This window comes from Triticum dicoccoides, chromosome 1B (assembly GCF_002162155.2).
Source record: "Triticum dicoccoides isolate Atlit2015 ecotype Zavitan chromosome 1B, WEW_v2.0, whole genome shotgun sequence".
NCBI lineage: Eukaryota > Viridiplantae > Streptophyta > Magnoliopsida > Poales > Poaceae > Triticum > Triticum dicoccoides.
The window spans coordinates 682,978,998-682,992,356 of record NC_041381.1 but is presented as its reverse complement, the minus strand read 5'-3'; the positions used below and the strand labels follow the sequence as shown (position 1 = coordinate 682,992,356).

General features: G+C 46.0%; 1 protein-coding gene across 1 annotated transcript; it reads left to right on the top strand.

Annotated features, from left to right (window-relative positions):
• Nucleotides 1-444: 444 nt before the first annotated feature.
• On the top strand, nucleotides 445-3,758 carry LOC119312489. The gene is made up of 2 exons (XM_037588227.1): nucleotides 445-896; nucleotides 2,658-3,758. Exons 1-2 carry the CDS (start codon nucleotides 631-633, stop codon nucleotides 3,532-3,534), a joined length of 1,143 nt encoding a protein of 380 aa, XP_037444124.1. The 5' UTR covers nucleotides 445-630; the 3' UTR covers nucleotides 3,535-3,758.
• Nucleotides 3,759-13,359: the final 9,601 nt, after the last annotated feature.

Sequence of the window (13,359 nt, the reverse complement as noted above, 5' to 3'; positions counted from 1 at the left end):
ATAAATGGATGTATCTATAACTAAAATTAAGTTTAGATACATCCATTTTTAAGACAAGTATTTTCAGACGGAGGGAGTGGTAGATAGTAGTGTAGGATGGTTGCATTTGAGTTTGAACTTGATTTCCTCCGTAACGGAAACAGCTGGCCTAGTACGTACGAGGCCATCGAGTTCGGCCACGTTATGAATGCCACACGCACACAAGCTTGGAGCCGGTTGAGCCGAAAAAAGAGGAACCAGTGCTACCATTTTGTTTGTAATTGTGGTTGGGCTAAGTTCAGGTAACACGTGGTTGGTTTAACGACGCCGTTCAGGCAGCCATGAGTGTACTACCTACCCAATGTTCCGGTGCACCGCATCATAATCTACTACAGTGGATCGGCCGCCAGAGCGCACGGCCACATACCACCCCCCGGCGCGACGGTAGCTGTGCGTCCGGCCGGTCATGGCGGCGCACCCCCGCTTATAATCAACCAGCCTTTTCGTGCTACCGTGCATGTCTCCACCCACGCCACGCCCACCCAGGTGCTCTGCTCTACACGTCGGCCGAACCCAGCCCAACTTCCATTTCTTCTTCCCCCGGCCAGAAAACGCGTACCCTGCGGAACTCTGGTGCACCTCGCGTGGACGATGGGGGAGGTGGGCGGCGGCGACGGGGCGGCGATGAGGAGGGCGGTGAGGCGGCTGAGCCTGGGCGCGGCGACGGAGGGCGAGTGGGCGGAGGCGGCCGGGGAGGTCGGGAGGCTGGCGCGGTCGGACGAGCGCACCAAGCGCGCGCTCCCGGAGCTCGGCGTCGTGCCGCCGCTCGTGTCCATGCTCGCGGACGCCGGGGCAGGCGCCGGTGCGCGGCTGGCCGCCGCGCGGGCGCTGCTCGAGCTCGCCAGAGGAACCCACAGGTCAGTCACTAACTGCATCCCAGCTCACCGCCGCCGCCGCGAACTCTCGCCGTGTCGTCTGTCATGTCGTGTCCAGTATGCTACGATCGATCCCCGCCCCATGATCTTCCCCGTGCAAATCGTGCGGTGAATTAGCAAGAAATCAACCGGTCGAGCAGTGTGCCATAGCCGTCCTTGCATGCTCCGCGACACGAACGCAGTGTATTCACATGCGATCTTCTTTTTTACCTTCCAGTATAATTCCACGGAAAGCACTAACCCAGCCTTGAGCCCTTGACAATGACACAGTTTTTTTTCTTTCCTTTCTAAAAAAAATGTCACAGTTATTTCACATGCTCTGCAGTCAGTGTCGCCATGCACAATAGTCGTCGGCCACAAGAATTCCTGAACGTGCACAGCATTTTCCTTGCATATTAGGCGAGGAGCCCGCGCTAACATTTGGCTCTTCTTCTTGTACACTAGCGTTGGATTAGTTGCAGAGAATCATATGTTGACTTTGAGAGGAAATGTCAGCACCCTATCCCGACTTCGCATACAATAATTCATTTTGCAGTTTTGCTAGAACTCATCTAGATGAGATATAATTTGGTCTTATTCATCTTTTATAGCCATTGAATGTGATGCTATAAGATGCGTGTGTGCTAACGTGGGATGTATCTGTTTTTGTTTTTAAAGTGAATGAGACCAAATTATATCTCATATAGATGAGTTCTAGGCACTCCCTTATTTTTTAGAGTAGTTCGTTGGATGATTAGGCAGGCCAGACGCAGGTACCATGTTTGGCAGCAGGGTTGCTGCAATTTGACTTGTGACGCTACATACCAAACTGTGCCATCCAATACTATTTCTATTCATTTCCCTTTTCTCGTCTCTCCTTCAATGGAAATCGTACCTAACTATAGTAACCATGTGCTTCGTTTGGATAAGATATTGTCAAGCAGAGGCCAGAGGAAGTGGATGTTATGATGATGGAGACCTGCATGGGTTTTGCACCTACATCATCCACACCCCCCACAAACACAAACATCGTGCTTGAGTTGAGTGGTGAGACTGAAGTGCACGATACGATAGTGATCGACAAGGGTTTTCACTTTCAGCGTGATGGCGATCAAATTCACTGAATTTGATAATTTTAGGCATATTTATCTTTCGGTCAAAATATTACAGCCATTTCAGTTGTGCACACGAATTCAAATTAATTTCAAAAATTCAGAATGAAATCGCTTAAACTAAATCTTTCTGAAACCGAAATTCAAAACCATGGCGCCAAGTCACCTCCCTAACGAACCACAGCTGTGCATGGACACCATAAGTGTCTATGCACGCAGAACCCATCTACTCCCTCCGGTCCTAAATATATCAATTTAGAAACAGAGAGCGTACCAAGTACTCCCTCCGTCCTTAAGACATTTTTTAACACTACACTAGAGTCAAAAAAACGTCTTATATTATAGTATAGAGGGAGTAGTAATTTGCTTGCTCCAACTAGAGTTTGGTGCATAATCCCATTCCCACATTTCTCAATCAGTTCTTCTTCCTCGTATTATTTTTCAATCAACTGTTCTTAAAAAACAAATCTAACCACACCATAAGAGATCTTGTGCTCAACAGATGCTAGAACTATTAATCTCTTTTTCAGTATTACTCCCTCTGTCTCATAATATAAGAGTGTTTTTTTTTACAGTAGATGTACTTTTGATGTGTGATTGTCGTGTGGTTGATCCTCTGAAGAAGCATGTTACTGTCATCTTTTGGTTTCAGAAACAAGGTGCACATAGTGAAGGCCGGCCTGCTCAAGAAGCTCCCACGACTCATGGACCTGTCGGGAAGCCACGACCTCGCCCTGCTCCTCCTCTCCGTCTCCTCGCTGGCCAACACCGACTTCCCGCTCTCCACGGCCGACCTCCTCCCGTTCCTCGTCGCGACGCTCACCCCCACCGACGTCCCGGCCGACACGAGGCTGGCGTGCCTGGCCGCGCTCCGCAACCTCTCCGCCAAGCTCGAGCACGTCCGGGCCGTGGTCACCAGCGGCGCCGTGCGCGCGCTCCTGGCGCCCTCCCTGCTGGAGCGTACCGAGGCGGTAGCGGAGGCGGCGCTCGGCGTCCTGGCGGACGTGGCGGCGGCGAGCGCGGCGGGGAGGCGGGAGATGGCGGAGGACGAGGAGGCGCCGAGGGCGCTGGTGGAGGCCATGGCGCGGCACGAGAGCGCGGGGTGCCAGGAGCACGCGACGTACCTGGTCATGGCGCTCGCGCACGGCGGCGGCGGCGGCGGCCGGGCGCTGCTGCGGCGGATGCGCCCGCTCGGGGCCGTGCAGGCGCTCCTCGAGGTGTCGCTGCTCGGGAGCCCCCTCGCGCGCAGCAGGGCGGCCAAGATCCTGCAGTGGTTCAAGGACGACGGGCAGGACCGGATCAGGGCGCACTCCGGCCCGCGCATGGAGGCCGCAGCGCCGCCGGCGTGCCATGGCAACGACGGCGGTGCCGACGGGACGAGGGCTTGCCGGAGCGCCGTGGACAGGATAGTGAAGCAGAGCCTGGACATGAACATGAGGTCCATCATGCGGCGAGCCACGGCGTCCGTCGACATGACCAACGCTAAGCAGCTGGTGGCCAGCTCCAGCTCCAAGAGCTTGCCTTGCTGAACAATGTGCAAAGTGCTCAGTTCTCCTTGTATGTTTCTTTCTAGTTTGTCAAAATTTGCCACTGATTTTCATGTTAGCGTGTAAATTCAGATAGCTACTCCCTCCGTTCCTAGATACAAGTTTTTTTAGAGTTTTTTATATGCATTACATACGAATGTCTCTACTCTTACAAAAAACAGAGTTGATGATGATGTACTTGTCGTCCTGCAATATAGGCTGTCCGATCTATATCTGACGGACAGGAAGCAAACTATGGCAATTTTACAACAAAAATACCCGCACTCATCTCCACGTTTGCAGATAAGGTCTTCCCTCGTTCATCCTTATCTCCCACAACCTCATTATTGATCAACTAAAAAAGGAAGCCTCTGGAACAATCTGTCATGGTGGCCATTGCCGGCGTCGTCCATCCCCATGTCTCCGCTCACTTCGACCACCAACCACCACCACGCCCCACTCCTCCTCACCTTATCTCTCCTCTTTCTCGTCTCCCCCACACATGACTCATTATGTGTCGCTGATGCAGATTCTCTCGGACACTGACCTCCGCAAAGCACGTCGACGGCACCGTCCGTGTACCAACCCCTCAGTTGCCTCGCCACCCAGCACCACCACCTCACCCTCCTAATCGCTATCACCTCCGCCCTCCCCTGTTTCCTTCGGCGCCGACCTCTGCAAGTACGCGGCAGGCTACAACCTGATCATCCTCGGTGGCAGCGCCGCCACCTACCACCACTTCGCTTGTAATCTCGGAACTATATGTGCAAAGTAGTTCTAGTCTTTCACCTTATGAATTCTTCTAGCAATAGATAAATAGTCAGGAGCCGCATGGAGTCCAACAAAGATTATGTTCAGGCACAGATTAACTTTGAATCTGTATGGATACCCAAAAATGTAATGTGTGCCAAGAGAAAATCTGTTAGTTGTGCAATTCAGTATTGCTGTGCAGTTCTAACAAGAAGTTAAAACTGTATCTAAATTATGTTTTTACATGGTATTGTTGTGGTTTGGATGCAAATTGGGAAGATTCCTTTTTTTCAAAAATATATATATTTTGTGCAATTTAGTGAGTACAATGAAGCAAGGAGCGCATTCAGAAAACTTGTCTCCAGCACATCCACCGGTAGAAGATTTCTACCTGGAAGTGCTAAGGGCATGTGAAAAAACATGCGGTGCTTCCATGTTTGGTTTTGGTAATAGATGACAATTTCTATGGACTAATGGTTGCCTTGGGTTATATTTGAAGGTTTTGTCCATAGGCTTTTCTTGAAGTCCATGTGTTGGTTTCAAGGAGTTTATGAGTTGACCAAGGTGCTATTAAGGAATTATCCAAAGATTGGTAATGTGAGTGTTGAGCTTATTGCAAGCATGTTTTGAAGAAGAAGATTGTGTGATCATTCATGTTTACCTTCAAGACATCACCCAAATGAAGAGAGTTAGAAAGATTCAAGGTTGATCAAGACTAAGTCAAGAGTGAATCAAGTTGATAATCAAGTTGATCAACTCACAAAGCGTAGAAGATGTACCGAGAGGGATCAAGTGATCCCATGGTATGGTAAGCATTGCCAATTACACTTTGTGTACTAACCCATGGTCTTTGTGAGAGTTCATTGTGGGGTTAGGATGCGGTGTGCAAGTTCAAGTGATGCATCATGAAGAGATCAAGTGCTTGAAGCTTGCCATCCATTATGGTGTCAATGGACTTGTGAAGATGAGCCGAAGAGTGACTCACCCATAGTGTACTATGGGGGAGCAATCATCTAGTCTTCATCGAGCCAACGCAATCAAGAAAGTTGGTCCAACTTGAGGGAGTCAAGATCGTCATCATCTAGCTCAAGTGGACCATGTGCAAGGCAAAGATTTTCCCTTGATAGGTTTTCTATTTTACCGGTCTCATGGTGGTAGTTGGGAGACCGGGTTATAGGATCGTTTGTCGTACTATCAAGGGCGGCTCTCAAGTTGGTAGCTTGATCGTATCGTTAGTAGAGAGCTCAAACCATTGCATCCTTGCATCTTGTTTCTTGGTTCTTGTTTGGTTCTCTTTGTGAGTCTTAGAGCTTACGGTCATCTTGATGACAAGCTTCAGTTCATCAAAAACGGACTTCGCATGCGTCTTCTATGATGTTTTCGGTGTTGGAGGTTTTACTGGTCTTATCCGAGGAAGGGTTCTCACCATTTTCTTATGGGCCTTTTCTAATTTGCTTCTTATTGATATTTATTTCAAGATTGTGTTACCCTTGTCTCTAGCTTTCCAACAAACTTGGTTTCATCAAATTCGGAGTCCGTTTGCAAAAGTTGTGGCAGTTTTGGTGTTCTGAAAAGGCTGCAGCGGTACTACCGCGAATTGGAGCGGATGTAATTTTTTACTACCTCTACAGAGCGGTGCTACCGCGGCTCCTACAGCGGTAGTACCGCTCCGGACCAAAAACTCATCCCAAGTCCTGTGGTGGTAGGTCCGGATGTAATTTTTTAGTACCACTCGCAAGCAGTAGTACCGCTACCCTTAGCAGTAGTACCGCTACCCCTAGTGGTAGTACCGTGAGGTCAAGCGGTACTACCGCTCCGACGGTTCTTCTGGCCTTTTTGCCTCCTCGATGTTGTGTTTCGAAGGGGTACTACCGCCCTAGCGGTAGTACCGCTCCTTGGAGCGGTAGTACCGCTCTGTGCGGGCTGTGAGCATAACGGTTGGATTTTTTCCCACCTATAAAAGGGGGTCTTCTTCCCCATTGAACCTTATCCCTTGAGCTCGTGTTCTTCCCCCATTGTTGACCTTCTTCGATCTTGCTAACTCTCAATCCCTCCATGGATTCTTGCTAGTTTTTGAGGGAAAAGAGAGAGGAGATCTAGATCCACATGTCCATCAATCACTTTCTCCTCTATGTGAGGGGAACCCCTTGGATCTAGATCTTGGAGTTCTTGGTGTTCTCCTTCTTGTTCTTCCTCTCACCTTCCTCCCTAGCATTAGTTGCTTCGGTGGGATTTGAGAGAGATGGACTTGGGCACTCCGTGTGCCCTTGCCATTGCATTTGGTGCATCGGTTTGAGTTCTCCACGTGATACGTGGAAGTTACAAGTTGAGAAGCTTATTACTCTTGGGTGCTTGGTACCCTTGAGCTTGTTACTCTTGGGTGTTTGGACACCCTAGAGCTTGTTCCTCTTGGGTGCCTTGGTGCCCTAGACGGTTGGTGTTGTTCGGAGTTCAATCATTGTGGTGTAAAGCTCCGGGCAACATCGGGTCTCCAATTAGGTTGTGGAGATCGCCCCGAGCAATTTGACGGGTACCGGTGACCGCCCCCAAGGGTTGCCAAAGTGTACGGGTTCGGTGACCGCCCCCAAGGGTCGCCATTTGTACGGGTTCGGTGACCGCCCTCAAGGGTCCCTTAATGGAATCACGGCATCTTGCATTGTGCAAGGGAGTGGGGAGATTACGGTGGCCCTAGTGGCTTCTTGGGGAGCATTGTGCCTCCACACCGCTTCAAATGGAGATTAGCATCCGCAAGGGTGTGAACTTCAGGGTACATCGTCGTCTCTGCGTGCCTCAGTTAACTCTTTCCCGAGCCCTTTACTTATGCACTTTACTTTGTGATAGCCATATTGTTCTTTGTCATATATCTTGCTATCACATAGTTGCTTATCTTGCTTAGCATAAGTTGTTGGTGCACATAGGTGAGCCTAGTTGTTTTAGGTTTTGTGCTTGACAAATTAATCGCTAGGTTTATTCCGCATTTGTTCAAGCCTTAACCGTAATTATTTTAAAGCGCATATTCACCCCCCCCCCTCTAGGCGACATCTTCGATCTTTCAATTGGTATCAGAGCCTCGTCTCTCTTTGTTAGGCTTAACCACCTAGAGAGTAAAGATGTCGACTAGGAAATTAGGATTCTCTGACACTCTTAGTTTTGATGGCACAAATTTTGATGTTTGGGTAATTCGCATGCTTAACCTCTTTAGGGTCATGGACCCAAATTTAGAGCGAATTGTAGATATGGGGTTTTCTCCTCCAAAGGATCCCCAAAGACTATCTTTAGAGGATGATAAAAACTCTTATCTCAATGCTCAAGCTTCTAATGTCCTTTTTTATGCTTTGAGCAATGTAGTTATATTTCAACTCATGCCGTTCTGGGATGCTCATGAGTTATGGAGAAAGCTTCAAGATAAATATGGTGTGTCCAAGATTTGTGGGGATGATTGTTCTCCCTCCTCCTCCGACCGTGTTGCCTTCTCAACTTCTTCTACTTCACCTACATGTGGATTGCCACAAGGTAATGCTAGGGTGAGTAGTGGTGGTCATTGCAATGATGATAGTGTGCTTGTTCTTGGTGATTCTTCATCACTATCTTATTGCAATGGTCCTTCTTTAGACTTTAACACTTCAACCACCTTACATGTTTCACATGCTCGTGTTGGTAGTCCTTGCATATCATGTAGAAATTGCTTGCTCAAATCTCATGATGATATGCTTGTTATGTCTTGTTGCCATGATAAAAATGTATCTATTTCCTCGAGTTGTTGTGCTAACAATGTAGAGGAAACTCAACACTAAATGGAACAAGATGTGGTCTTGAATGGTGCTTCAAGGGATCCTACATCATCATCTATTGCATTTTGCCTTATGGCCAAGGCCTCAAAGGTATCTCCCACTTTGAATCCCAATACATCTTGTGATGATATTGATGATGGCAAGAATGATGATGATGTTGATTATGATGAAGGGAATGATAATGTTGCCTCCTTAAAAATTAAGGGGGAAATGGTTTTTAAAGCTCTTCATAAAAATAAAATTGCTCGTTCCAACTTCATGGAAATTATGTCCATTGCCATTGAGGGCAAGAAATATATTGAGGAGTTGGAATCTCATCTCGAGGAGCATGAGGTCACCATTGAGAAAATGGAAGGTCATGAGCATGATTACGCTAATGAGATTGCGGACCTCTCTCAAGCTCTTGAACTTGAACAAACCACCAAGGAATCTCTTGAGGAGACTTTTTCTCTAGAATTATCTAGAGTAAGGGAATCTCGTGATAGAGCTCTTGAGGTGGCCAATGATTTTGAAACTAAAAATGAGGAGCTTGAAGTTGCGCATGCTAAACTCCTTGAGGACTTTGAGCACCTCGAAAATGGCTCAAGGGTCATTACGAGTGAGCTCATCAAACTCGTCGAGTCTCATGCTCAACGTAAAGCTTCATATTCAAAAGAGCTTGCCAAGTTGTCTTCTCCTCTTGTTGCTAATGATGATGCTTGTGCTACTAACTCTATCTCTTGTGAAGCATCCGTATTGAAGGAGAATGTTGAGCTACGGGCTCAACTTGAGTTGCTATCTAGCAAATATGGGAAATTGGAAGAAAGTCATGAAAAGCTCTCAAACTCTCATGATGATCTTCTAGTATCCCATAATGTGCTAAAGATAGCTCATGAGGCCATGCTTGCTAAGGTAACATCTAGTGAGCCTCATGTGGATACTAGCACTACATCTAGTCAAAGTGCTATATTGCCATGTGCTAGTCCTTGTAATTCATCTACTCACAATGTTGGTACATCTTGTGATGAATTGCTTTCCTTGCCTTGTTGCTCAAACGATGAAGCTTATACTTTCTCTAGTACTTCTGTTGAGACTAACCATGTAGAGGAAATCAAAGAGCTCAAGGCCCAAGTCACTTCTTTGAAGAAAGACTTGGAAAAGTGTCATGAAGGGAAGGCCACACTCAACAATATCTTGAGTGTGCAAAAATCCCCCAATGACAAAGGTGGACTTGGATTCAACTCCAATAAGAAGAAGAAGTCCAAGAGCAACAAGAAGAAGGGCCAAAAACAAGTCAAGAATTCAGCCAAGATCATTTGCTTCAAGTGCAAAATTGAAGGGCATCATGTTAGATCTTGCCCTTTGAAGAAGAAGGCCATTAGTGACAAGCAACAAGGGAAGCGGCCACAAGTTCACTCTCATTCTCAATCTCAAGTTGAGAAATCAAGTGAGAAGAAAGTAAAGAGTAGACGTTGCTATCTATGTCGTGAAAAAGGTCACGTCGCTTCTTCATGCACAAATGGTACCTCATCCAACCCAATTATCATTGATGATGTCTATTATCTTGGGAAGGATAAGGTTGGCAATGTGTTTGCCAAGTTTGTTGGTACTCAAAGTGGTTTGAAGCAAAGAACCATTTGGGTAGCCAAGCCTATTGTGACTAACCTCTTAGGACCCAACTTAGTTGGGGACCAACTAGCTCAAACTTGATCAATAGGTGTTGTTGGAGGGCATTGGACACTTAGCTACATTATGAAGAATTAAGGGGACTTCATCACTCTTATTGCCTCAAGCCAAGTCAATTGAATCATCAAGCTTATATCTTATATCCAATGTGCCTCCTTGCGGTAACTTGTACTTAAATTGTTTACATTGAAAGTTGCTTGCCCACTTGCATGTTTTGGTTTTGTTCCTTGCATGTGTTTGTATATGTTGTGCTTCCAACTTGATTATCTTGAGCAATCAAGTATGTGAGTGTTGGTTTGCACATCATGTATGTGTGTGTCATGCATTGAGCCTTTTGCATCTTGTTTATTTCTTAGTTGGCTCTTGTGAGAGATTAATGGAATATCCCATTATGGGGGAGTGATATTCTTTGTGCACCTCACAATCCTGTAAATGTGTGTACATGAGTAATACAATCTAGTATTGATATTTCAAGATTATCTAGTTGCTATGTGGTATGTCTTCTCATGAGAAATTCAAATTCTAAATTGTCCATTAATTATCTCTTGTTGGATCCTCTTATTGCCTCTTGTTAAGTTTTCTTCATTGGTATCACATTATGGGGGAGTAATATGCTATGTATATTACTAGCCTAGAAAATGTGTACATTTGAGATTTTGTCACCTAGTGTTGATATTGTAGATTATCTTGTTCCTAGGTGACATGTTAGCTCTACAAGTTGCAATTTGCTTGTGTTTGGTGTGAAGATGATGTTGGATATCCTTGCTATCTACCAACGGGAATTATTTCCAAATACTTTTTGTCTTATGACAATTGGTACTCACTTATGTGTGGTACAAATTATTGATCATCTTTACATTGGCCTTTGCTTTTATTTGCCTTATCTCGTGCCTAGGATTGTGTCAACTCCCATTGTTTTCCATACCACTTGTGGATCTTGTTATTTTATTGATCTTGTTTAGTGTTTTCTAGATATAGTGAAAGTGGTGATCCCACCTTGTGCATTTTGTATTCAAATGCAAATTCTCTATAATGCACTAGTCTTGGGGGAGCTATCCTATTTTCTATAAAACACTCATCTTGTGATCCATATTAAGTGTGTGTTGGTGGATGGCAAGTCGTTTCTTTTGGTACTTTGTGCCAACATGAAACTTTTTAGAGAGCTTGGTTTGTTTGGAACCATCCTCTCCATTGGGAGTTTGACCTCTTTTTTGTGTGTTCCAATGGATATCTCATTCCTTGATGTATCTTTTAATTATATCTTCCAAGTGATGATTTCTCCATTTGGTATCCTTTTCACTTGGTTTTTCCTTTTATTTTGGTATCGGTTCTTGAAAGTTTTGAGCATGCATTTTAACTTCATGTAGTTCCTTTGGCATGTTTTCTTTCTTGACCCAATATATAGGGGAAACTCCACTAAGTCTCAAATTAGATGAGATGTGCATGAGATTCATTTTCATATCTGTATGCACACATCTATGTGGAGTTTGTCCTATGTGTTGGGGAACGTAGTAATTTCAAAAAAATTCTACGCACACGCAAGATCATGGTGATGCATAGCAACGAGAGGGGAGAGTGTTGTCCACGTACCCTCGTAGACCGAAAGCGGAAGCGTTAGAACAACGCGGTTGATGTAGTCGTACGTCTTCACGATCCGACCGATCCAAGTACTGAACGTACGGAACCTCTGAGTTCAGCACACGTTCAGCTCGATGACGATCCCCGGACTCCGATCCAGCAGGGTGTCGGGGATGAGTTCCATCAGCATGACAGCATGGTGATGGTGATGATGTTCTACCGACGCAAGGCTTCGCCTAAGCACCGCTACGATATGACCGAGGTGGAATATGGTGGAGGGGGGCACCGCACACGGCTAAGGAACGATCACGAAGATCAACTTGTGTGTTCTGGGGTGCCCCCTGCCCCTGTATATAAAGTAGGGAGGGGGAGGTGCGGCCGGCCCCTAGGGGTGCGCCTGGAGGAGTCCTACTCCCACCGGTAGTAGGACTCCCCCCTCTTGCCTTGTTGGAGAAGGAAGGGGGAAGGGGGAAAGAGGAAAGGGGGGCGCTGCCCCCCCCCCTTCCTTGTCCTATTCGGACTAGGGGGAGGGGGCGTGTGGCCTGCCCTGGCCGGCCCTACTCTTCTCCCTTAGGGCCCATGTAGGCCCATTAACCCCCGGGGGAGTTCTGGTAACCCCCCGGTACTCCGGTAAAATACCGATTTCACCCGGAACGATTCCGATATCCAAATATAGGCTTCCAATATATCAATCGTTATGTCTCAACCATTTCGAGACTCCTCGTCATGTCCGTGATCACATCCGGGACTCCGAACAACCTTTGGTACATAAAAAAACTATAAACTCATAATATAACTATCATCGTAACGTTAGCGTGCGGACCCTATGGGTTCGAGAACTATGTAGACATGACCTAGAACAGTTTCCGGTCAATAACCAATAGCGGAACCTGGATGCTCATATTGGCTCCTACATATTCTACGAAGATCTTTATTGGTCAAACCGCATAACATATGTTGTTCCCTTTGTCATCGGTATATTACTTGCTCGAGATTCGATCGTCGGTATCCAATACCTAGTTCAATCTCGTTACCGGCAAGTCTCTTTACTCGTTACGTAATGCATCATTCCGTAACTAACTCATTAGCTACATTGCTTGCAAGGCTTATAGTGATCTGCATTACCGAGAGGGCCCAGAGATACCTCTCCGACAATCGGAGTGACAAAACCTAATCTCGAAATACGCCAACTCAACATGTACCTTTGGAGACACCTGTAGAGCTCCTTTATAATCACCTAGTTACGTTGTGACGTTTGGTAGCACACAAAGTGTTCCTCCGGTAAACGGGAGTTGCATAATCTCATAGTTATGGGAACTTTGTATAAGTCATGAAGAAAGCAATAGCAATATACTAAACGATCAAGTGCTAAGCTAACGGAATGGGTCAAGTCAATCACATCATTCACCTAATGATGTGATCCCATTAATCAAATGACAACACATGTCTATGGTTAGGAAACATAACCATCTTTTATTAATGAGCTAGTCAAGTAGAGGCATACTAGCGACATTAAGTTTGTCTATGTATTCACGCATGTATCATGTTTCCGGTTAATACAATTATAGCATGAATAATAAACATTTATCATGATATGAGGAAATAAATAATAACTTTATTATTGCCTCTAGGGCATATTTCCTTCAGCCTCCCACTTGCACTAGAGTCAATAATCTAGTTTACACAGTAATGATTCTAATACCCATGGAGTATTGGTGTTGATCATGTTTTGCTCATGGAAGAGGCTTAGTCAACGGGTCTGCAACATTCAGATACGTATGTATCTTGCAAATCTCTATGTCTCCCACCTGGACTTGGTCCCGGATGGAATTGAAGCGTCTTTTGATATGCTTGGTCCTCTTGTGAAATCTGGATTCCTTTGCTAAGGCAATTGCACCAGTATTGTCACAGAAGATCTTCATTGGTCCCGATGCACTAGGTATGACACCTAGATCGGAAATGAACTCCTTCATCCAGATTCCTTCATTTGCTGCTTCCGAAGCAACTATGTACTCCGCTTCGCATGTAGATCCCGCCACGACGC